General features: G+C 34.3%; 1 protein-coding gene across 1 annotated transcript in view; it reads right to left on the bottom strand.

Moving 5' to 3' along the window:
- Window positions 1-4,805: 4,805 nt before the first annotated feature.
- Window positions 4,806-27,514, bottom strand: part of RTKN2 (rhotekin 2) — a gene marked incomplete at its 5' end in the record, with an annotated part of 49,926 nt that continues 27,217 nt past the window's right edge. The window contains 5 exons of the mRNA XM_011988339.1: window positions 4,806-6,599; window positions 7,902-8,009; window positions 12,978-13,143; window positions 25,293-25,424; window positions 26,355-26,461. Of these exons, the coding sequence (XP_011843729.1) occupies window positions 6,064-6,599; window positions 7,902-8,009; window positions 12,978-13,143; window positions 25,293-25,424; window positions 26,355-26,461 (1,049 nt within the window). The remainder of the gene's footprint in view (window positions 6,600-7,901; window positions 8,010-12,977; window positions 13,144-25,292; window positions 25,425-26,354; window positions 26,462-27,514) is intronic.

Genomic DNA, 27,514 nt, shown 5'->3' with positions numbered 1-27,514 from the left:
AGCCCCAAATCATACAGCTAAGTCATGACAGAGCTAGAATTCAACCCAAGTCTAACTCCAGAGTCCATAGTCAACTACCATGCAGTATATGACCCAGAGCAAGTCTTCCACTCTTGTATGTGTGTTAAGTGGGGCTATTGAGAGAATATGGTAATGATTAATTTATACAAAATATTTAACACAGCATAGTATCTTACACATATTACCCAATAATCTGTACTCACTCTCATTACAGAATACTATGACAGGGTTAAAATGTCAATAAAACATGCTTCCTGCCCTTGAAAAATCTAATAGGGTATGGTGGGTAGACTTCTAAAATAGCACTCCAGTGGCTCTAATTCATGGCTCTTTACCCATGAAGACGATGAGATATCACACTCATGACTATATTGCATGCAAAAGGGATTTCCGAATCAGTTGACTTGGAATTACTCAAGAGGGAAATTATCATGGTAGGCATTCCTCATCTAATCATTTGAGCCCTTTAAAAGCAAGCACTTTCAATTGGGAGCAGCTGAAATAGTCAGAGATTTGAAGCATGAGGGAGGCTTAATGCACTGTTGCTGACTTTGAAGGCTGAAGGGGCTACCTGCAAGGGCCACAGCACAGTTTCTAGGAGCTAAGAGTGACCCCTAGCCAACAGCTAGTCCTACAAGCACAGGAACTGAGCATGAAGTACCCAGTAGGGCGTGGCAGGTTGGAGCTGGGTTGTAATGGTTTCTGTAAACTGTGGAAGGTGATTTGAACTTTTTATTCTGCTTCACTGGAAGCACATTTTAAAAGAATTTTTTAAAACTAACTGAAAATACCTGAAGAATCTAACACAGCATGTGTATGAGTATGTATGTATGTATGTATGTATCTCATATCTATACTTTTATATTTTGTATACATAAAACACACATTTTAATATTTGAGATAAGTGAATAATTCCTCTTACTACTCTTCTCCCTATTAATATAAAATTATAAAATTGTTACAATTAATTCAGTTAAAGATATTTATTAAGAGGGCTAAGTTCAACAAAAATGCATCCATTCATAAAAATAATTTTGAGTAGATAAACAAAATATAAAAATATTTTAAACAAGACACCAAAAAGTATTCATTTTCAACAAAACTATTTTGATATCTTGAAACATCTGACATAATTATGTATATACAAGATCTTTTCAATCTACCTCTTCTTTAGTAGTTACATTACGAGATTACCATGTCTCAAAAGCAAACCGCTGCAATTTAAAACACACTTTTCCATAAGATCTGGAATGATCTTTCCTAATTTTCAAATGTGTCGGGATTAGTATTTTCTCCTATACTCAGATAAAGAAAAATGTTTGTTAAAATTTCTGTAACTTTTTTTTGTTGTTAATTGAATATAGTTTGTTTCTCTAAGCACATTGATTAGTAGGCCTCTCTCCCTAAAGTTTTTTTTTTTTTTAATGTTCAATATTTCTGACCACACTACAGATTTAGACATAAAATGCTGAAATAATACAACTGAGCCAGGATTGCTCATTTCTCTCCCCCGTCTCTGAGGTGCTCTGCGGGAATAAAGTACTGAGGGAGGTACATTAAAATAAGGAGACTCCTTGTGGCTAGCAGCGACTGAATATCCTAGGTACCTAATTTATTGCAGTGGCTTAAGCTCTGGGGAAATTATGCATCACTAAACTAAAAGTAAGGTTATGTCAATGGATTTTTTAAAGAGTATACTTTAAGAAGGATTATATGTAAACATTTTAATAATGTTAATTATACAACATGGCTATAGAAATGTTAGTCTTATAATAATTAGCATCAGCTACTTGCTATGTCTTTTTCTGATTAAACTGATTCCACCACACTGTCTACTTACATCAGTCTAGTCTAGAGGAGCACTTAAAGATAAAAAGTTAGAAAATGTCTCCGGAAATCAGTTCTTTTAATGTATAGAAGTTTCAATTACATGACTTGGGCTTGCTTACCAAATGCCTTTGGTACTTTAAAAAATGTATGTTCATGATATAATACTTTTTAATCCAGAAGTTGGAACCATATTTAATTAAAAAATAAAAATTATAAACAAAGCCAATTACACAAGCACGTCGGAAAATAACACACCGTAATATATTTTCGAACAAAGACTTGTCTTTTAAAAACCCAAAGGTAACATCTTTCCCAGAGTTAACTAAGAACATCCATGATCCAGAATAAGCAGATTTCTTTTTTTTTTTTTTTTTTGAGACGGAGTCTCGCTCTGTCGCCCAGGCTGGAGGGCAGTGGCCGGATCTCAGCTCACTGCAAGCTCCGCCTCCTGGGTTTACGCCATTCTCCTGCCTCAGCCTCCCGAGTAGCTGGGACTACAGGCGCCCACCACCTTGCCCGGCTAGTTTTTTTGTATTTTTTGTATTTTTTTTTTTTTAAAGTAGAGACGGGGTTTCACCGTGTTAGCCAGGATGGTGTCGATCTCCTGACCTCGTGATCCGCCTGTCTCGGCCTCCCAAAGTGCTGTGATTACAGGCTTGAGCCACCGCGCCCGGCCAGCAGATTTCATTTAACTATTAATAGCAATGAAGCAGTTACACACAAACATGTAAACATATGTAAACATTTAAAAATAATAATGCCTTTGAAATGTAAGGGGAAAATGTCAACTTTGTCTACATTATAATTTAAGACTAACAGTGAAGATAGCTACTAGAATATAAATGGTCATCAGTTAAAGTTTAATTACTATTTGATAATTCACTCTTTAACAAGAAAATGAGTTTTGATAAATTCAGACCACAGGGACAAATATTCTTCTTGCAGAGCAGTTCTTGCTCATGGTGCAATGCAGCATTCTGTCCATGTAGTACAGTTGTACCTCAGTCGTGGTAACACAGGTGATTACATTCAAATGGCATTTAACATAAATTGCACCAAACTGCCCTATAATTTCATTTTGGACTGAATTAATTAACTTCTCAGTAGGTGGCTGAGGTGCTGAACAACATAAGCCTAAAGAAATACTTGACTGCTTAACCTACCTTACGTGAGGTGTCTCTAATTCAAGACAGCTTCCATTTTTAATAAATAGTACCAGGTAAAATGCATTTAGTAGGATCCCAAAGGGTAAAGATAAGGCATTTATAATAAATGGATTTAGTTTTCCACATATATTCACAACCATTTAAAAGAAGTCAGGGGGCACTGCAGACAGCTAAGGAGGATTTAACAAAACTCAGCAAGAGTTGGCATGCCTGATATTTTTGAAAGACTATTTACCTTAGGAGGTATGCATTTAGAATTTTAAAAATGTCTTTTTTGCCCTTGCAAGATACTAAAATACAAAAGTTACCACTTAGTAGCAATTAAAAATAATACTATCTTAATGCTGAATACGTAATTTATATCCCAGAGCTTGAAATGTAAATGTAATTGTCTAAGACATTATCTTTAGATCATCAGAATTATCATATCATAAAATATCTATTCTATTTCCCCAATTATATTATCAAGAGCTGACAGCTAACTCTTTGCTTCAAGTTTATAGTCTTCATATATCAAGAAACAAATTAAAAGGACAAACAAGGAATGTGAAAGCTCATAAAAAGCTGAAGCAGCTTTCATATTACATGGCATATTTCTTTGTCATAAACTTCTGGTTTAAGAAATGAGAAAACAAACACTTCTTTTGAAACACTCTTTAACCCAGTGCTTTACTATTTTTAGATTTTTTTTTTTTTATAACTGTAAAGGAAGGGAAGGAGGAGAGACAGAGGGAAAGTGGGAGTGGGGGATGAGACAGAGAGAGAGGAGAGGGTGCCAGAGAAAGAAACAAAGACAAAAAGAAAGGAAAGAAAGAAAATAACCAACTTCGTATTATAACTACACTCTTTTGGGAAGAGGTAAATTAGCATTTCAGGAGCTGACCACACCAGGCCCATTTCAGACTTGTAACATAGAGTAAGCTAGGCCTCCCCAGAAAGAGACTGAGTAATTTGGTGGGGAGGAGGTGGTGGTCCTTGCTCAGGCTTTTAAATGGTTCTAGGTAAAAAGAGCTTCAGACCTGTTTCAAAGTTCTGCTCTGAGGGCGTAACTGCCAGGTAATTTCTATATGAATATTTTCTTTTTCTTATACAACTTAAATCCTTCCTGCTATTATTTGCATGAGGAACAATGACAAGAATATAATCTGGAAGTTTTAATACTGATTTGTAATAAAGGCAGGCATCAACTAGGAAAAAAAAAAGAATGCTTAGATGCCAGCTTCAGAAACAATTTTGCCTGCAGCATCTTCTAGCTCAATAATTTAGTGGCAATGACAATCACAAATGCTGTCAAAAACAGCAATGAGGTTTTAAAAAATAACCAAAAATTCAAACATTATCCTTTAGATTTTTAATGTCATTTATTGAAATGGCAATCATAACAGAAACTTACGAGAGCCTTCTAGTTAGAAAATTATATCCACTTTTTAAGGTTTCCACACATGTGATGATCTCTATATGCCATCAAGCAGGCATATAGTATTTTCTTCTCACCCAAACCTGTGTCTGTCCTGGTGTTACCAGTCACAAGAAACCTTTTGTTATCATCACTCCCTTCACGATTCAATACTTACTAGGAGTCCTGGGCAAACACAAAAGTGTCCTGGCAGTTACATCATTCTCTATAAATGAAAAAGACCCTGCTATCTGAAAATAATGAAAGGCTCCGTTTAAATTAATGTGGTTTTTTGGTCAAGTGTTCATTTTACTTTGTAATCATGTAGTTCTGATCCAAATAGAGTTCTTCCTAGCTTTAAAAAGATCTCGAGATTATACACGGGGCAGCAATTTAATTCTTAATTTTTTATTTCTTGCAATGACATTTAGGGTTCAGTGTGATTTGAGATTTTTAGTGCTGTTGCTGACACCTGATGGAAACTGTTTTATTTGGAAATTCTGATTAGATTTTTAAAACTGTTCTCTTGTTTACAAAAAGCATTATTATAAAAAATGGATTTTTTTGTTCCTTTAAGGTATTTTTCTGGTATTTATTCCTCACTTGACTTTATAATCCTGTTTGGGTCACTATGATTAGTTGCTATGGAAATTACCTCCTATGGAAATGATTCCAATGTCATTGTTGTAAGAATATGACTTTTAATGAAAAATACCGCTAGCAGACATCAACTCTTACTAGGAAAAGGAAATCTAATTAAAATTTTAAAAAAGAATTCTGAAAATTATTTACCATGGCCAACTTTTCTGATATTTTTGAATCTCCCATCTTCTTTTTAAATACGTATTAAATGAATTTTAAGGTGTTGATCAGCTACTCACTTCCCTAAATTCCAAAGTCACAATGGAAATCAGCACCACACACAGAAAATTGAATGTAAAGAGTATTTCATCTACCATTTCTCTAATAAGTGTTATGCTTCATTTATGAAAGTTAATGTCAACAGTATTTCAGGGCTCATCAAGGAAACAAGTTTGAATAGCACATTACAAATTCCCTTTAAGATGAAGAATTTAATATTCCAAAATTTATCCCAGGAATTTAAAAGGTCAGGCCTATAAACTAGTGAGTTAAACAATAGATGAGAGCCAGTGAACCATTAGATGAGAATTCCAGAATGCTAAGAAGAAAATTTTCTTGGGTGGATTCTATAATTTGTGGTTTGAATAAAACCTTTGAAACATTCCATTAGTATTAAAATTCTCACAATGAGAATATGGCTCATATTTAACACATTTTAAATTACTAGACAGTCTCTCCCCAAAAGAAATTTTAATGCTTTATTCCGCCTAGGGCTTATTCACTGCCTGGTACTAATTTAGGAATAAATTAACCCTTCCAACAATTAGGATATTGTCTAGAAACTGCCTCTTGCACACTGCTGGAAAAATCACTCACATTCTGAAAATCAGGAGTAAAAGAGAAATCCATTTCTTCATTATAAAATGTTTTTCTATACCTAATAGCTTATTAATTATTGGTATAAATCACTATCATATTTACCTATATACTTACACATTACTCTATAATGCCTCTGAATTAAGCTTCACAGTTATAGATTTTGTTAAATGTTTTATCATTAAGAGTTTTCTAAACTTGTGCCTGCAGCCATGATCTAGGGTCCAGAATGTCTTTGATGGATTTCTGCCTTGGAGCTGGCACTGGCTTGGCTTCAAAATTGGTTTTAGTGTCTGTGTGCTCACCATCACTTAATCTATTTTTCCTGGCAGGGAGAAGTTTTCGAGGAGCAGCCATTGGTTTCTGTAAGTGATGCATTAGGGTTGATAGTTTGGTATCCAAAGACGATGTCTGAGATACACTTGTTTTTCCCCAGTTGTCCTTAACCAATTGATCTGTGTTACTCTGTGATTTTAAGCTGAATGGAAGTTTATCAGGAGGAGGAAGCGGAGCTCGTCTCTTTTTCCCTTTTTCATCATGTAATGGCTCACTTGCAGGAGACAGTACCTTTTTCTGGATGACCATTTGATGGTTACCATCAAAGAGTGTGGCCCAAGGAGGTGGTAAGGATTCTTCATGCTGACCAATAAGGAACTGCCCATTTGTCTCTTCAATTTTTTTTTGTATTATATCCGTTAAACTTTCAAGTTTCATAGGTGAATCAATGCCTATAATAATTTTTAGAAAAAAAAACATGAAAAAATTCAAAACCAGTACGCACTTTATCTGAATAACTTCTTTTCCAAACTAGTATGCTATATATAATGGTCATCAAAGACTGTGATAAGGAAAACATTCACTTGTAAAAATAACCACACCACCAGAACTAAAAAGATCATGCACTGCACCAATCATATATTATATATGTAAACACACATAATACATAGTATATATAAAAAACATATATAATATAAAGTACATAATACACACACATGTATAAATATATTCCTATATAAATCAGCAAAATCCAGCTTTCAAAGGGGAGTTATATGCCTTTTCTAAAAAATTCTATACATTAAGTATATATGGGATAACATTTCTTGGATTTAAAACCTTATTCTAACTGCTAGGTAAGAGATTTCCTTTTTACAAAAGCTAGATATATATTGGGATGACTGTATTTGGATGAGTATTCTTTCCTGTAGACCAGCAAAGTCTCTGTTAAAAGGGAAAATGCTTAAAACCAAAAACCCAGGAGAACAGAGTAATGCCCTCATACCACTTTGGCAATAAGAGTGGTAGGTGAAATTTTCCTTGGGAAAAATAAAATAACAGAGATAAATGTCTATTAAATGAATTACTGGTATTTTAAAATGTGTGAACCCAAATGTACCATTTTTAACCTAACATTTTAAAGTGAATGTAAGTACAGGTACATTAGTGGCAAATTAAACAGAATTTAGACTGACTTGCTCTTGTTCACAACATTATTTACTGAGGCAACGGCAAAAAATAAACACCCTTCAAGGTGTGGGAAATTGAATAAAAGTGAGTCTAGAAATTTAAAATTTTCCAAAGTATTAAACTTAACCAATTTTTTTTTCTGGCTAGAGATGAAAGCTTCCATTCATTAATATGCATCTATCAACACTACTTTACAACAAATTTAATAAAATACAGAAAAAAATTACTGAACATGATGACATTTTAGAATCTGCAAGTGTTTATTTTCAGAATTTTCATCAGCTACTCAGCTAATGTTTATTTTCAGTGCGCCTTTACTCATTTTAAGCCTTAAATTTTTTGTCTGATCTTGAGCATTCAGACTATGAAAAATATGTGTATTCATTATTCTGTATTAATTCATCTATTAAACATGAGTTCCTTAGTCTATAATCATAGTCTTTTTTCATTCATTTTGATTGTGCCCTGAAAATTTTAGCATTTTAATGTCAATAGAATAAGCTGCGTGTGTATGGACAATGTTGTTTTTGTTATCCTGTAGCACAGAAAAGACAAACACCACTTACTCATATCATGGTAGACTGAGGTTGCCTCTTTTGTCAAGAACAAAGGTGGTTTCCGTGGTGACATAATCTCAATTTTCATAAGTTCTTCACAACAATGCTTCCATTGGCCTAAGACAGACAGAAAAAAAGGCAGACCAGTTTAAAACATAAATGTGAAGATATGTATTTCATTTTTAATAGATAGCAATACATTTTTGCTTTGAATAAAAATCAGTGAATTTATAAATAAAGCACTTCCTTAAGGGAGGCTTGCAGAAAAACCTAGTACTATCCATAATTTCAAAGTCCAGTTCTGAACATAAAAGTAATCTATTCAAAAAAAAAGTTCGGCCAGGTGCGGTGGCCCACGCCTGTAATCCCAGCAAGTTGGAAGGCCTAGGTTTCTTCTGACTGGTAACATCTGAGGTCAGGAGTTCAAGACCAGCCTGGCCAACATGGGGAAACCCCTTCTCTACTAAAAATACAAAAATTAGCTGGGTGTGGTGGTGGAGGTGCCTGTAGTCCCAGGTACTCAGGAGGCTGAGGTAGGAGGATCACTTGGAGGTGGAGGTTACAATGAGCTGAGATTGCACCACTGTACTCCAGACTGGGCGATAGAGAGAGGGACTCCGTCTCAAAAAAAAAAAAAGAAAAAGAAAAGAAAAAGAAAAAAAATACTTCTATGCAAACATTAGGCTAAAATCTCTAGGCTATTAAATACTACTCTATTTCACTAAATGGTTAATAACTACTTTAAAATTTCTATTTATTGCAAAAGTTTGTGCAGGTTCTCTTTTTTAAATATTAAACATTAAGTATTCAAGACGTTGAAAGGTTAATCAACTGAAATATAGTTACCTAGAAGGAAATAGAAAAAAACATAAAGGAGTGAGGTTCTCAAAAATGGTTTTAACTATGAAAATTTTGATTAAGAAAGAAAAGTTATTTATTTAATAACTGTTCCTTTAAGATGATTGTCATGCTTTTCAAAATCATTTAACTTTAGAAAATCACTATATTTTCATTTAGGTTTTAAAAGGTATATAAAAAACCTATTACTATAAAGTCATATCACTCAATAAAATTCTGAGTCTAATTTGTTTTAGGAAGGACACATTAAATAAAGGCATTTGAAATAAGAAAAAATACTCTTGACTAAAATCTTTCAACTATTAAGTTAAAATTTAAGTGTGGACATTAATTTTTTATTTTAATTCACACTATTTTAGTCTTAAATTTTTTAGATTTCTCCTGAGTGATGTCTAAAAATTTAATCTTTTCTTACTTATTGTGCACCTGCATGCTGGAAAGCAACTATGCTAGTTCCTACATATCTATATATTAATTTTATAAGAGTAAGTTACTGGGGTTCACCTTCTTACAGCCTATCTTATACCAGTAGAAAAGTAAATGCAATACACCTATGTTGTATATCCATATTTAATATCCAACTTGGTTTTTTTCTATGACTTAAAAACTAAGGATACTTCATGTTTAATAAAATTACTCATTTTTGTTGTTTGTAGTTAAATATACTATTACAGTAATATGATAATACATGCATAAATTTAAAATCCACCACCATTAGTTAAGAAACAAAAAAAGCCTTTCAGTATGTTTTATTATGATGCTAAGCACAGATTATGGTAAAAATTTCAAAATAAGCAACATAGCAACTGAGGAAGGGAGTAAATTCTTAAGTACAAGGCTTCAAAGGTTGATCTCTAGAATGTTAGGATCTGAGATCTGATAACTTATTCCTCCCCACACTTCCTTTTATAGATAAATATATAAAAGTCAGTTTTTTTCTTCTTGGGGGCAGGGAAAAAAACCCGTATCTAATGGAAAAATAATGAAACACTTTAAACTGGCACACATTTCTGTCACATTCTTAGAAAAATTATTATAAAGTACAGTATCTTCTCTGTATTGATAAATGAAAGCATTTCATTGTTAAACTAGTATCAGAATACGAGTTACAATGAAAACTGGAATATAATGCCACATTATTCCACGTGTTACTAAAGTCAGAGGTACAAATGTGTTCATGGGTCAAGACTTCACGATTGAACCATTGATTTTGCCAGCAAATAAATCTCTATGCATAGCTATACATGCTAGCCAATATGCTAACATGAAAACAAGGGCGCAATATGAAATATTAAATGGGTATGTTTTGTTCACATAACAATTTATATAATGAAGATGTTTCCTAAAGTATCATTTACTGTTATAGTATTCCCAGTCAAAATAATTTTTTATGCTACGCTCTTAATGTAACTCAATATTTATACTGTTAAATATTTTAAAGTTTTAATGTTCCAAATCTATCTCAATTTTTGATATCTTTGACCTTCGATTCATTCTTTGCTCTACTCCTATTGACCATCCAGAACACGTCACTCCTCTTTTACATGTTTGTTAACCCACAAATATTAAAAATAGCTATTACATCCCTCTTGCCCACCAACATCCACCCGAGGCTATACTTCCCCAGGCTAAACAGATACATTTCCATAAGTGTTTCCTCCTGAGTTCTAATTATCACACCCTCCTGGTTTTCTATTCTTAAATAGCGCCAAATAATTGAGATTTGCTCTCAATATTAAATTTCTCTTACTTTACTCTGCCCTGAATATCTATCCTGTACTTTGTTCTATGTACCATACTTCAACCAGAATCACAAGAGGTTGCACCTGTCACTAGGAAAGTTAAAATTTTAAAGTACAAGTCAATTTTTTAGTATGGTATAAATACCTCCATCTTTGCTTCATATATCCATACACAATGAATTCTGAATTTTGAAGTATAAATAGAATTTGTACTTTAAAAATTACATAGGTTGGCAGTTTTTATGCAAAAAAGCATTAAATACCAAAAAAGCAACCAGACCCAAGACCAAGTTGTCATCACTTATTATGCTGACAGTACAAAAATGTCATGAGATTCTTATTCCTTCAAATCCCCATTTTAGCATGATAAATTATTTCACATAATCTAGAGAATGAAAGCATGAGATGATCATCTAATAGTAATTGGTATCTAGACTACAAGATTTTGGTATTATCACCTTCATTTACCTCTCCCCCTGTTTTTATGAACATAACAATTATAAAATAGCTGGGCCCGGTGGCTCATGCCTATAATCCCAGCACTTTGGGGGGTCGAGGTGGGCGGATCACCTGAGGTCTGGAGTTTGAGACCAGCCTGACCAACATGGAGAAATCCCGTCTCTACTAAAAATACGAAATTAGTCGGGTGTGGTGGCACATGCCTGTAATCCCAGCTACTCAGGAGACTGAGGCAGAAGATTCGCATGAACCCAGGAGGCGGAGGTTGCAGTGAGCCAAGATCGTGGCATTGCACTCCAGCCTGGGCAACAAGAGCGAAACTCCATCTCAAAAAAATAAAAATAAAATAAATAAAATAAAAATACCAGAATCATTTCTAAACATAAGATAGTCATTTATAACATGGATTCTCTAAGACAGAGCATTTAGGAAAATGGTTCAAGTTTTAGCTATGATTAGCAAAAGCAAGGAAGTTCTTGTCTTTTAAGTTACACACCTGAGATTTGCCGATTTTTTTTTTTTTTTTTTTTTTTTTTAAGACAAGTCTTGCTCTGTCGCCCAGGTTGGAGTGTACAGGTGAGATCTTCACTCACTGCAACCTCCACCACCCAGCTTCAAGCGACAAGTAGCTGGGACTACAGGCATGTGCCACCACGCCTGGCTAATTTTTATATTTTTAGTAGATATGGGGTTTCACCATGTTCGTCAGGCTAGTCTCGAACTCCTGACCTCAGGTGGTGCACCTGCCTCGGCCTCCCAGAGTGCTGGGATTACAGGCATGAGCCACCGTGCCTGGCCTGAAAATTTTAACTAAATAAATGTGGTACACGCTGATAAGCATGAAATGAATATTTGAACATTTATTGAGTTTCTAGGGATGATACTTAAGGAAAACAAGTCCTAAACAAGTCCAAAATCCAAGAAAGCCATGGAGGGAATCCTCTAGTTCAATGCTGTGAACCAGAAACCTCTTCAGGCCTAAGTTTTCTCATCTTCAGAGCAAAGGGAAATAATTGCTACCCCACAAGAGTGTTAAGAGAAATAAATGAAATAATCTGTTATATGGGAAATAATCCATAAATTTAGATCCCCTTCTTGCCTCTTCCCCAACTTCTAACTTGAGGGCTTGCAGGTATTACCTCTTCTTCCTAGTGTTCCAGAAAACAGAATTCCTAAAATGTCCGTCCCTAGGATTATTTCTATGAGTTTCAGAAATAATTTCCTTTTTGGAAATGTCTCAACTTTCTATGGAATAGCATTCAATAGACAAAATACTGGTAGTATCCATCAGTAGGGTTTGTTTGATCAGAAACAGATATTATCAACATTCTAAGTTTTCAACATAATGATAATATGCTGTTAGACTTATTGTCAGTAAACACAAAGAACTGTTATGAAGTCAATATTTTCCTGTTGATAAAATTCCTCCTTGAGAAATATTAGAACCTCATATATTTTACACACTAGAGTCCTATTACATTACCATCCCATTGTTTTTATGTCCATGTCATTGGAATGTATTATTGAGATGAGAAAATCATGTGTGTATGGTTTTTTAAAAAACCTGTCTGGATGATGTCCAAGAAGATGGTAACGAATCTGGAGTTAAGGGAAGGCTACAAAAGTGAGACTCTTGAATGTTTCAATATTTTAGGATCATCATTATCCTGGAAAAGTTTTTTGTTCCTCAAATGGCTTCTTATCCCTTTGATCAAACACATTGCCTTCAACAGTTAAATCCTAACATTTTGAGACAATATGATCTGACTGTTTTAGTGACCAAAGGAGCTTCAAAAAGTAGGAGGTAGAGATGCTAGAATCCAAACATATACTACACAATAGTCAGTCAGGCACTGGAAAGAGACTGAGAGCAAAAAGCATCACTGCATTGATGATATACTACCATTTTTTCAAGAACATAAAAAAGTTTTGCTATAAACTATAAGATTATAATTGTAAGATTGCTGTGCACATCCTTTTAGGCTACATAAATATACACAACTAAAAAATCCAAATATCTATTTACTAAGATCAAAGAAATGCTGCCAGAAGGCTTCCATCCACTGCTGAAGATCTTCTCTATTGTCAACTGCAAAAATCTGAGTTATAGCTTGTCCAGGAACAGGATTGATGACAGAGAAATTATGGATTCTTTTCTTGGCATCCTTATCCATTGCCCGGATTCTGGTTTCCTAAAATTTAAGAAAAAAAGTGGGGTTTTGCATGAGGAAATTTCTGTAATGATCAAACAAATGTTTTATTGCTTAGCGACCATATTTACACCTGATGTAACCATGATCTTTTTTTTTTTTTTTTTTTTTTGAGACGGAGTCTCGCTCTGTCGCCCAGACTGGAGTGCAGTGGCCGGATCTCAGCTCACTGCAAGCTCCGCCTCCCGGGTTTACGCTATTCTCCTGCCTCAGCCTCCCGAGTAGCTGGGACTACAGGCGCCAGCCACCTCGCCCGGCTAGTTTTTTTTTGTATTTTTTAGTAGAGACGGGGTTTCACCGTGTCAGCCAGGATGGTCTCGATCTCCTGACCTCGTGATCCGCCCGTCTCGGCCTCCCAAAGTGCTAGGATTACAGGCTTGAGCCACCGCGCCCGGCCGTAACCATGATCTTATTGCTCATCATTTGAAATTTAAAACATGTAATTTTGAGAATTTTTTATATTCAAACTCCAATCTAGAAGGTTTTTAAAAAAGAATGCCTTATATAAAAAAACCTGAATAATGTCTTAAAGTATGCTATATATAGCACTTATGCTAAATTACATGATATTAAAACATAACCCCTGTTTTGATCTATCTCAGTTTAAGTGGAAGTTTGCTGTCTTTTATATACATCTTAAAATTTCCAATAAAACAAGTACAGCATGTCATAACTGTAATGTGGATTACACATTAACTATATTTCAAATTAATAAAATAATCAGTAAAGTATGTTTCCTATTCTAATCTTCATGCATAATATCTAGTGCTATTAGTTAAAGCAGTAAAACCATAACTTAGTGTTTACTGTAGCAAAAGTTAGGTTTTCCTCATTAACATTTATTTTGTATGTAACATTCATTTACAAAGTTCATAGCTAAAGATCCATAAAGTAATATAATCTTATAGTTAAAATTAGTTTTAAAGTGCTAAGTACAAGACTACCACAAACGCAATGGTTTCATTCACGCTGACAGTCTAAACCTTTTTTTCTGAGTGATACTAGATATGCTATTATGATGACACTTATTGATTCTACACTTACAAGATTCTGAGAAGTCTATTCCCAAGTCACACACAGGCACAGCCATGCCACATGGTAAGCTAGCAACTACATGTGGTTTTAACCAAGGAATATTGGGGGATAAAGTCTGTACCAGAACTATCTATTGCACAAAGATAGAGATTTGATGCCTAGATAATGATTCATTTACACTATTCTAGGGCAATGCTGTCTGGTAGAAATACAATGTGAGCCACGTATGTAATTGAAAATTTTCTAAAAACCATGATAAGTAAAAAGAAACTGCTGAAATTAATTTAATGATGTATTTCACGTAACTCAGCATATCTGAAATATGTTGAAGGCTTTCATACTAAGCCTTCAAAATCCAGTTTGTATTTTACACTTACAGCACCTCTCAATCTGGATCAGCCACATTGCAAGTGTCTAACAGTCACTACGGGATAGTGGCTACTGCACTGTACATAGTGGTTCAAGAGAATCATGGTTAAGCCTACTGTAATGTGTGACAAGAATATTTTGGCTGGTAGTAATAAAAGCTGATTAAGAATAGAAAGAAATTCTTCACTGAGTAAAGTGTGAAGAGAGGCTATACAGTCACACACCAAAACCTACATATACATATAATGTGGATATTATGTGGTCATTACAGAAGTAGCAGGGTTAGGAAGAAAAGCTATCCATTCCCTGAAAAATGGATAAATACAGGCAGGTGAACACCATATATACTACGCAAGGAATTCCTTTCTGAAAGAATAAATTCTTATTTAAAAACCACAGGGGAAAAATGTATGTTGTATAAAGAGCAACATAACTTTGAACCTTTAGAGTATCACAAAATATAACGATAGTCAACCATGTTAGAGACAGTCTATCCTGTCACTGCAGAAATCTAGGAATGTGAGTGTCTTTAGAGGGCTGTAATGGGACTTATGCCCAGTATCTTGATTTTATCATAATAGAGTCTTTTTATACTTCTATGGCTTGGTAATAAACTTCGTGAATTAATTCCTTTAAGTAAGTATTTTTATTACGTAACAGATTTTGCCCTAAATGGTATCCTTGGAGCTCAAAGATGCACCTAATCATCCACTGTAAATATAAAGCTTATTTATAAGCTTTGTTTTAGCTTATAGCTAGCAGAGAATGACTTAAGCTCTAGGAAGAATCTTTGATATGCTACTCTTATCAGACTAATCAAAGGTTAAATCATAGTGGGGGAAAACCCTCTATTGTTGTATTACAAAATAAAAAGTATTCTTGTTACTGAAATCGTGCTTCCCTCCACCAATTCCATTTTGATAAACATTTCTGACTACTTTTTGTATAAAGGATTAAAGTGGATTCAATTTTTAAATAAGGGAAATTTGATTTTTATCGATGAATTTGGATATTTTTACCAAGGTTTCATTTCAAATGAAACCACTACATAGAAAATCTGATGAACTCAATCATTTATATCCTTCTAAGAGAATATAATGCAAAAATATATAAATACTACTGTATATACTCCATTAATTCTGGTAGCCATAAATATTGCTACATTTTTAAAACATGAGAGGTTTTTAAAAGGTGCAAATGAAATGCAGAATTTGAATTAACTTCTATATGTTATTATCCAAAATAATTTAATGGAAAACTTTTAACCAAAAAATCGCATGTCGAAGAAAAAGTGATTAATACAAGTAAAGTTTCTCAGTGTGTCAGACAGTTCATGCAAGTTGTTTTTTCAGTGTGGGAAAATATCTACAATAGTGCTCAGGTCTTCAATTCTCAAAAAAGGGAGCGATTAGAAAACACTAAGGTGAATTTTAGGACTGTTATTTATGGGTTTATGTGTCTACATAAGGGAAGTATCTCCTCTTAGGGTATGAAAACAAGGAACTTGGTAATTCCCTGCCTACCCCCATATTTCTGCCACCTAAAATATTGCCTAGTAGTCAGTAAATGGCTAAAAAATATTTAAAGAATAAACAAATGAAATAGGAAAAGAACAACTCAAATAATGATTTAAAAATTTTGTACCAAAAGGCCCAGATCCTAGAAATAATCTCCAATCCAATTCTTTATGAGGAAGCATGTTCTGTGAGAAGTATTCTATTAAGCCCAGCGTTTTCCTGTATTGTTTTTGCTAATCTCAAAACTTTAATTATCTAGGAGGTTTTATAGCCAACTTTCCTTGATTTGTAAATAGATTTGAGATTATTCACTGTGAAATTTTAATCTGTAGCTGGGTTTGCTTTTTGTCAGTCTGCAATTTTTCACTCCATGAGATGGTGGTGTTACTTAGAGAATGCCAAGTGATATCAATAAAAACATAATCTGGGAAGTCAATTTTGTAATAAAACAAAAACTCTAAAGTCACAGGGAAGTTTCATTTAGGTTTTAAAAATTATTATTTTGAATTAAAACTGTACTTCCTTTCACCTCTTCATTTCCATGTACATGGAAAATTACTAGAATAGGACTAGATTTATAAATTATTTATGTTCCTTTTGATGATACAACCCTAAAAAATGCACCCAGATTATGGTCTCTAAATACTCTTTACTACAAAAAGGAAACAGCTTTTTGAAGAAATGACTGACCCTCAGCCTGGGCCAGGAAATGTATAAGATGATTCTGGAACATCTTGTCCTATCAGAAATCTAAGATTCCTAGGGTTACGTCAAAAGGATTCAAGAGTCAACTCTAAGGGGCTTCTACCAGTCAAACATTGGACAATTAGAACATCGATTAGAATAGCAATGGCAATGGACAGACACATGACATATCTTTTAAATCCAAAAATTCATAATGATATTTAAACACTAACTCATTGGTCACCTGTGAAAGACGGTAGGAAACTATCTCATTATTTTGGTAACTGACATATAAATGGGAAAAAACAAACAAGCAAACAAACAAACACAAAAAAACCCAAGCACGTATCCTGTCTTCCCTGTTAAGAATTGTACTTCAGGGTAACCAAAGAGCTGATGAAGTAGACATTCCAGCTATAAGCAATGCAAAAATGCTACCGGTTTGCAATCCTTAATGAAATAAAGGATCTAAACGATGCTCATCAGTGGTTGTTAAAATGAGTGGAAGACCTAGATATATGATATGCTTCTCGATGAAAGTATATGACCCTTCCTAAAATGTATTCTTACTAATCAATGAAGAAATCTGAATATGATCCAAAAATGTAAGAAAAAAGGCAGGCTGGGTACGGTGGCTCATGCCAGTAATCCCAGCACTTTTGGAGGCAGAGGCAGGTGGATCACCTGAGGTTAGGAGTTCGAGACCAGTCTGATCAATGTTGAGAAACCCCATCTCTACTAAAAATACAAAATTAGCTGGGCATGGTGGCGCATGCCTGTAATCCCAGCTACTCGAGGGAGGCTGAGGTAGGAGAACCGCTTGAACCTGGGAGGCAGAGGTTGCAACGAGCTGAGATCGCAGCATTACTCTCTAGCCTGGGCAACACGAGCGAAACTCCATCTCAAAAAAAAAGAAAAAGAAAAGAAAAATGGCAACCCAGGGATGCAACTAGAAAAATCCAGACTATGGAAAAACCCTGTGGGATAAAGTACCAATTTCTTCAGCAAATACATTGTGCATGGTGTGTGTGTGTGTGAAGGGGGGAGTTTGAGGTGTGAGTAAACATAAGCTAACATATTCATTATTATTATTAGTAGTAGTAGTAAACTTTTAAGTTCAGGGGTACAAGTGCAGGTTTGTTACATAGGTAAACTTGCGTCACAGGGGTCTGTTGTAAAGATTATTTAATCACCCAGGTATTAAGCCTAGTAACCATTAGTTATTTTTCCTGATCCTCTCCCTCTTCCCACCCTCCATACTCTCCGATAGGCCTCAAGAGTGTGTTGTTCCCCTCTATGTGTCCATGTGTTCTCATCATTTAGCTCTCACTTATAAGTGAGAACATGTGGTATTTGGTTTTCTGTTGCTGTGTTAGTTTGCTAAGGATAATGATCTCCAGAATGATTTATATTCCTCTGGGTATATACCCAGTAATGGGATTGCTGGGTCGAATGGTATTTGTCTTTAGGTCTTTAAGGAATCAACACACTGTCTTTCACAATGGCTGAACTAATTTACACCCCCACCAACAATGTATAAGCATTCCTTTTTCTAAAGAGACTTAAAAGACCTAATCAATCAACCATAATATGTGGCCCTTATTTGGATCCTAACTCAAAAAACTTAAAAAAATTGAGACTGGGGATTTTAAAGACTGCTGGGATTTTTGACGATATATTAACTACACATAATTATATCTACATATGACAACTTATATATAAAAGCATAAATTTTCTTAAGGGTGATAACTGGAATATTTACAAGCAAAATGATATGGTCTCTAGGATTTGCTTCAAAATATATGTAATGTGGGGGCAATGTGTGAGAGTACAAATGGGTTCATCTATATTATTCTATGTATAAATTACCTTGAATTTTTTTCCAAAGCAAACAATTAAAAAATAAAATACAAACACAAAAACCAAAGTCAGTCTATTATTAATGCCTCTTTCTTGTCTGTAATGCAGATAATATTTCACATCTTCCTTACAAACATGCTGTAAAGACAAATGAGTTATTTGAAAAGTGCTTCATCTGAAGTCCTGTTAATCAGGAATGAAGACAAAATGTTGGTGCTAAGAACAAGTTTTAGACTTTATATACACTCTACTGACAAAAAAGGATACCTTCACATATATGACAAGGAATGTTTGAAATATGTAATCCACAGCTATAAGTTAAATCAGCCATGAAGTATGATTAGTATCAGTTTAATATAATTATTTTAAATTTATATTAATTAAATCAGATGTAAACTCCAACAGGAAAATGTTTGAAAAATTAATTTTGTTATATTTACTTTTAAAAATCTGAATAGTTGATATGATTAGATATTAAGGAAACTAACATAACTGGATTAAAATCCCATGTGCTTCATAATAATTTTGCTTTCTAGGGTCTATGATAAATATAATAGTTAAAAAGTATTTTCAAAACAATTTAACCAAGGTCTACTACAGTAAGTAGTATTATTGACTTGTTTAGTACAGATTTTATTAAAATGAATGATGTATATAATATTTAAAACAAGAGAAGGCTTGATCTCAAAGACTCACACTTTTTTTTTTAACCATCACACTCCTCACCCTATTGACAATAGATAAAGCTTTGGTTAACAAAATGCTTTCTATAATGTGTAGGAAATTCAGTTAAGTACCTGTTATTGAGAATGTCTTGCTCAAGAACATTCTTGTGAAGTTTTCTGAATTTGAAGCAATCGCTTTGAAGTAAATCACCCTTTCAAATTTGGATTGAAAATAGGAGGGGAAAAGCTTTTAGGCTTTTCTTCCCTTAATGTGACTATTTCCACAGACGGCTCCCTATGAAAATTAATGAACTAACTTAGCCTTACAGGAAATGCCATTTAGAAGGACAAGAATTATAGCTTGAGAACAGATCCTGTGATCTAAATAACAGAACTATTATTTATATACCTTAGCAACTGTGAAATTTATGTTTTCAAACAATTTTTAAAGTAGCATTAAGGAAAATTATTTTCATGAGAAAAGAAGACAACCAAAGGACAAAAAAACTCTGATTTGTATTTAATGTTTAACATTATTAAGCTTAAAGATCTTAGAGACCAACCATTAGAAATATACTAAAAACTAAAAGAGAAACACTATTCTTTTTTCTTGAGACGGAGTCTTACTCTGTCGCCCAGGCTGGAGTGCAGTGGTATGATTTCAGTTCACTGCAACCTCTGCCTCCCAAGTTCAAGAGATTCTCCTGCCTCCGCCTCCCAAGTAACTGGGACTACAGGTGTGTGCCAACATGCCTAATTTTTTGTATTTTTAGTAGAGATGGGGTTTCATCCTGTTAGCCACGATGGTCTCGATCTCCTGATCTCATGATCCGCCCATGTTGGCCTCCCAAAGTGCTGGGATTACAGGCGTGAGCTACCGCGCCCAGCTGAGAAACACTATTCTTAAAAGTTTTATTTGATCCTTACCTGCTGTATCAGAAAATACCAAACTGGTTTTTATCCTTTGTTTATTTTAGAATACATTGTTCAAGACCACCCTGGGCAACATGGTGAAACTCCATCTCTACTTTAAAAAAAAAAAAAAAAAATTCTGGGGTAATTAAAACTTTTAGGTAAATAATAGTTACAGGTCAGTAGCTATCCATTTTGTAGGCACTACCAACAGGGTACACAGAAAACTTCAAAAATTAGTTTAGCATGTTGGTGGGTGCCTATAATCCCAGCTACTCGGGAGGCTAAGGCAGGACATTAGCTTGAACCCAGGAGACGGAGGTTGCAGTGAGCCAAGATCGTGCCACTGCAATCCAGCCTGGGCGACAGAGCAAGACTCCATCTCAAAAATAAATAAATAAATAAATAAATAGTTTAAAAAAAAAAAAAAAAAGAATATACTAAAAAGCTGGGTGTGGTGGCTCGTACTTGTAACCCCAGCACTTTGGGAGGCTGAGGCAGGCAGATTGCTTGAGCCCAGGAGTTTGAGACCAGTCTGGGTAACATGGTAAAACCCTGTCTTTACAAAAAATATCAAAATTAGCTAGGTGTGGTGGCATGTACCTGTAGTCCCAGCTACCAGGGAGGTTAAGGAGGGAGGATCCCTTGTGTCTGGGAGGTGCAGGCTGCAGTGAGCTGTGATGGCACCATTGCACTCCAGCCTGAGTGACAGGGCCAGACCCTGTCTCAAACAAACAAACAAAAAACCAAAAAGAAAATGCTAATAGCATGTCTCCCTTACAAATCTGCAAGGTAAGAAAAACAATCAAAACATCTACCTTAGAAATTAAAAACCAAGTAATTTAAAACATTGAATAGATTAAACACCTATGAATTTATCACTATATGAGACAGTGAAGGTAGCGCAGGGAGGAAGATAACACTCATCTGCTACCCCTGGAGAGATAATATCAGCTCCAATATGTATTACCAATACCAGTGCAACACCAATACATGAGACCAACTTCTTACCCTGAAAATTGGCAATTAATATATCAAGTATTTATCCTGCCTTTTCACAAGAGACTGTAATTCACCCCCAGTTTATAAGAAAAACTTCTGCACGAAAAGAATGCCAAAAGGAAGGACATATGTAGAAGGAAAGTAGTATGAGAAAATCACCCAGAATCTCCTGTGTAATAACTGATTTAGGCAAAGACAATCACAGGTGGCTAAAACCATTATGTGAAAGACTGTTAGGAAACCAAGACAGTCACACAGTGCTAAAGTGTCTCCTCACTGACTACTTGCTAGTTGTAAAGAGGGAAGATTACTTTATGTTGGAGAGTGGGCATCACCAGCAGTGGCGACAACCTGACATCATGAGTCTCCTAACGGGAGGCTCTATAAAGTACTTGTCTGTCATCAACCATAAAATCTTCTAATAAAAATGTTCTGCATAAATACAATCAAGCCTCCAGACCTCATTTACAAATCAGAAGAACTGCAGAGGATGCATAATCCCTGAATAATCCTGGACTGAAGACCTGAGCTAAAAGGCCATTTTGGGAAAACAGGGAAATCTGAATATGGACTGAATATTAGGTGACATAAGAAAATTATTTTTAATTTTCTTAACTGTGATAATGGTATTACGATTATGTATATATATGAAAGGCCCCTATTTTTATTAATAGGAGTTACATGTTGAAGTATTCAGGAATGAAGTATCATGATATCAAAGTCTTAAGTTCAAATGGGTCATCAAAAAATATAGATTTAATCAAAGAGATAATGTAAATATGACAAAATGTTAACTGCTGAGTCTAGGTGGTATGTATATGGGCCATCAGTATAGTTTTTTTTTCTTCAACTTTTCTGTACATTTGAATCATTTTGTAAGTTGAGCAAAAACAAAAATTACTTTAAAAGGAAAAATAATTACATAACAGTCATGTTTTAGGAAGTAACAAATATATTTCTTGACTGGAATACTGCTTGATTTTTTGAATAAGAATATCAGTGAATTCACTATTAAATAGGAAATTTTCAGGTGAATGGAAAAATTCAAAGGAAGCTTGAGGTAGAAGTAAGAACTACAAAGAGAAAAAAGCTTCTAAAGAGAAAAACACAGGAAACCAACACTGGAGAAAATTAAGATGGCAATATTGCAAAGAAGGAAAACAGAATACTTCGTCATCAGTTTTATCTTTGAGATTAACAACTAAATTATATTTATTTATAATCTATAATAATAATAAATATATCTTTCCAACATAAACTCTTATTTCATGTTCTAATTTTAAAATGCTCTTTTGTACTTTAGATACAAGTTATATACAATGGAAGAGATAATTGAGTCACCAGTCCTCAAGGTCAAATGTAGCTCACATTGTCTTTAAGTACAAGGCTAAATCTATACAAATTACTAAATTAATAATTTTCCTGTGATATGTAATGGCCAATTGTGGAAGAAACACTGGAATTTGTAAGTCTGCTGATTTCAGTCATCTTAACAATGACACTGATTGACTACAAAATCTCATTAGTCACCTGGCCATCAGCCTTTATTACCACAAGGAAAAGTAAATCAATTAAAAAAGGTCAATTCAGTCAGGCCATATAAACATTGTCACCACTTTTCTGGAATTAGATCCTTGTCATCAGACTGAAAATACAGACACACTGATTACAATAACACAGTTTTATTATAAATGTTCTCTTAAATTTAAATCATAAAGTTTCCACACATGTCTAAGCAATCGCCTATAAGTCTACTGTGGCTTCATGCTCAGAACCTCATTTTACAACTACTTTTTAACTTTCAAAATTGATTTACAGTGATATGAAGAGAGGAAAAAGTCTAATTCGGCCTTCCAAATCTAGTCTAGCAGTATGCCTATGAGGAAATAGCAAAAACAGTCCATGAATTTTTATCTATTTTTTCCTACTCATTAGGAAAAGGGTGAGCCATATAATCTTCCTTACTAGTTGGAAAGTCCTATCTGATCTCTAAGTCTATTTCTTCACTTGTAAAACAAATACTGTACCTATAAAACAGGGTTGCCATACCTGCTTTGCCTATCTTAAAGGGCTGAGATAAGGCGAGTTGAATTCCTTCAAGACTGTCTTCAAATAAAACAAATGACTTTAAAAATATCATTTGTTTAGATTACATTTTAATTTATTTTATGACTGAATATTATATGGTATAAAATATAAGAAAAAAACTAGGATTTCATTTTTACTCCTCAGCTATTTAGTAAAAGCCAAATCAGACATAATCATATACATAGAACTTTTACCAAAATTATTTAAGCTGAATCTAGTGAAATAATTAGTTACATATAGATTTGGAGAAATTCTAAGAAGAAAACTGGCCTGGACTTTTAAAAAAAGTCAGTGTAATGAAAGGCATAAATAAATAAAGGCAGAAGGTGAAGGGCACAATTTAGATGAAAGGAATCCAAGGAAATGCTGACCAGATGCAGTACATGATCCTTGATGAGGTCCTGGATCAAACAATAAAGAAAAATTAGAAAGGATATTGTGGGGACAATTAGAGCAATTTCTTTTGTATATTAGTTAATAAGTATCAACCATAAACTTTTTGAGCATCACAATACTATTATGGCTATGAAAAAGTGTCCTTGGTTTTAGGAGAAATATGCTAACATACTCAGAGAAGAAATGTTGTTATTTGCAACTGATTTTAAAATGGTTCCGAAAAAAATTTTAACTAGAGAGAAAACAAATGTGGCAAAATGTTAACAACAGCTGAAGTGTCTAGATGAATGGTATACAGGTGTTCATTATTCTGTTTCAGTTTTTCCATATGAAATTTTCAAAAGACTAAAGTGAGCAGGTCAATTTTTCATTAATAAAATTATATATTTCAAAAACCTAATTTTCTAAGCCAAAATAGATTCATTATAATACTGAGGTATTATGTCCTTATTTGTTTTGTCAAAACAAAACAGTTTAAACAAAACAGTTAAATTAGGTGAATTTATATAATAAAAGGTCTCACTAAAAGACTTCCTGTAGGTAAAAAGCAATGTAATTTCTAAAAGCAGAATAGAAATAGACAAAAATGTTATTATTGGAAAAGATCATGAAACTAAACTCAAGTCTCTATAGATTAGTAGACTGGTACCCACGGCTGTTCAGGAATACAGCTATTATATAAAAGGACACACAACTTTACATTCTTCTTTAAAGGATAATTTCAAAGATAAGGAGAACAAATGTGATGCCTCATGTTTTATCACACACTTCACGCCAAACACAAGCAAAGTAGAACAACTAGAAACAATTAGGGGCAGCCTAGAGGCAAAAACCATATTTCGGTCTAGAAATGCAATTATTCTAGAGTACGAATGCTCTAAAAAATAAGGAAAGAAAAATCCTCTAATCAACGCTAGACTTGAATAATAGACAAAGCTAAATTTAAGACCGTGAAGTAGAAGAAACTAAGTCTGCGTTATACTGAAAAGTTGTCCTATAGGATTCTAGATGAAAAAACTGTAGCTAGATTTCAATAGTCTCCTTTGTATCAAACCACTATACATATACTTGACAAATTCTCTAGGTGGTGTGGTACTACTTTTTAAATGCAGTATAAGCACTCAACTATTCTAAATGGACTGGCAGGCTTTTCTATTCTGACAGAAGATGGGACAATTGCCCATCAATCCCATAAGAAATCAGGAAGTATAGTCAAGAATGTCTTTTTATGGCTTCATTTGAATACTAACTAGAAAAAGCATCACTATAACATGAGCTTAAACAATTAAACAATTTATGTTTAATCTCTTAAATAAATTCATAAAAAATTTAAATATACCGTTAATGCGGAGTTACATTCTCTGCTTTAAAACCTATTTACTGGTATAGATGTACATTACTATGTTTTCTTAGGAAATATACATTTTCTTATAACAGATAAGCTCTAACAGAAAAAAAGAAACAGATTAAATCATATTTATGAAGTAATCTGTTTTTACCACTGCTTCTCTTTTATTTATAAGACAACAACAATGTAAACTGCACATACAAAAACAAACTTCCTAAGATGTATCTTTTTTTCTAAAAATAGCATTTCCTTTACCTTGTTAATGGGTACTACCAAAGCTGGTTCCACTTTAGCTTCAATTTCCTCTGGACTGTAAAAACAATAGAGTTTACCTCCTCGCAAAACACAATACAGCCTTCTCCAACTAATCAGACCTTTTACCATTTGCTGGAAAAAAAAAAAATCAAGAGACTATCAATTTTAAGTTATCACTTTAAATTCATCAAAATACTTATCAAAGTTAAATTATTTAGAATTTTTAAAATGTGATAGAATTATCCATTAATTTGATATACAAAAGGTTAATTGCCCCAAATCCAAGAGTATGTTAATATCAGAGAAGAAAAGTTTGGAATTCTTAAAGGCATTAAATGAAATGGAGGCAACAAACCACCACTTAACTTTTACACACATAAAAGCATAGATCAATGGTGTTTTAGAAAATCTAGTTGATTAAAAATTAGTGCTTAGAATTCTATGGCAATTCATCAAATGACTCAGGAAAATTATAAAAACAATTCTATATATTCAAAATATTATTTTCCCTTACTGTTCTCAGAGCATCGGAAAATGTCAACTACCCTGTTAGAATGCAAATTTTCTTTCCTCCTAATGGAATCTTTTAGAAAAAGCTATTGATTCATTGAAGTTCACAATTAATTATTTACTGAATATAAATAACTATGGTTATAAATAAATCAGGAGTAGGTGGCACAGAGGCAGCTCTGGAAGCTCAGAGTCCTAAACCGTGCCAAACGCTGTCTGCCAGAAAGACCTTTATGCGAAAGGTGTTGAGCAGACCTCATCAGTTTCCACAAGGAGCCCTCTGTTGCTGATTATCCTGTTGCTGCTATTAATGAAGCAGAGGAGCATGGAGAGGTAGCACCTTAGCCATCAACATCGCAGTAGATCCCTCCCTGCTTTGTCATTCTTTTCACCCCACATCCCCTACCATTTATATCTGATAACATTTAGAAAATTGACATTTAAAAAAAGACTTAAAAAATATTTCTCAGTATCAGAAGGTGAAACAACCGCCAGTATATTAAGATTTAAAGTAGAGCTACAATTGTTGTAGGATATTTAAAGTCCTCTAACCTGCTGATTAAGAAATCCTGCAAATGCATCCTCAGCCATACAAGCTGGCTGGGCAACTAGTCGGCAGCACATGTTGCCATATAGGGGAAGCCAAAATGAAGACTCCTCTATTTAAAGGAGAAAGAAAAAAAAATCAAGTTATAAATATAAGTTTATTTAAGGTCATCATACATTTTGATTTTTCTCTTTTTACAATTTTGTTTTGCTTTGTACAGAACATATTTTATAATTACTTTTATGTAAAGATTCAGCCTACCCAAATACCAGTGCCATATTTAGTGAGAAAATCAAATACGAGAATAGAAAGGACAGGATAATATTATAACTGATAGTTTACAGCATGCTACCATCTGAATAAATATGAACTCTTTAGTCTCTTGTTTGATTTTAATTATTCAATGAAAGTTGTTCAGAGAATGTGATCTTATTTAATATAAAAACATTCTGATAAAGTAATTTATGTTTGTCAAATTCTAATTTTTGCTCTAATTTTCATTATAATAATTAGAAAGGTGATCCTCCGAATGAAACATTATTTCACTTTGCGAGGCCAAGGCAAGGCGGATCACTTGAGGTCAGGAGTGAGATCAGCCTGGCCAATATGGTGAAACCCCATCTCTACTAAAAATACAAAAATTAGCTGGGCATGGTGGTACATGCTTGTAGTCCCAGCTGCTTGGGAGGCTGAGGCAGAAGAATCGCTTGAGCCCGGGAGGCAGAGGTTGCAGTAAGCTCAGACTGTGCCACTGCACTCCAGCCTGGGCAACAGAGCAAGACTCCATCTCAAAAACAAAGCAAAACAAAAACAAAAAACATTATTTTAGAGAACTTAAGATAACTTAATCAACATTTTTGACCCCTCCTCCTCCCCTTCTCTTGCTGAACAATTCAGTCATAAGCCATTAGGGAGAGACCCCAACATAAACATCTGTGCCAAGACTGGAGAAGGAGCTGTGGTGTGCTAGAAAGGGATGATGGAGTCTGGGTGCAGTGGCTCAAGCCTGTAATCCCAGCACTTTGGGAGGCCGAGACGGGCGGATCACGAGGTCAGGAGATCGACACCATCCTGGTTAACACGGTGAAACCCCGTCTCTACTAAAAAATACAAAAAACTAGCCGGGCGAGGTGGCGGGCGCCTGTAGTCCCAGCTACTCGGGAGG

This window comes from Mandrillus leucophaeus, unplaced genomic scaffold, assembly GCF_000951045.1.
Source record: "Mandrillus leucophaeus isolate KB7577 unplaced genomic scaffold, Mleu.le_1.0 Scaffold327, whole genome shotgun sequence".
NCBI lineage: Eukaryota > Metazoa > Chordata > Mammalia > Primates > Cercopithecidae > Mandrillus > Mandrillus leucophaeus.
The sequence above is the reverse complement of the archived record's forward strand: the minus strand, read 5'-3'. Positions and strand labels throughout refer to the sequence as shown.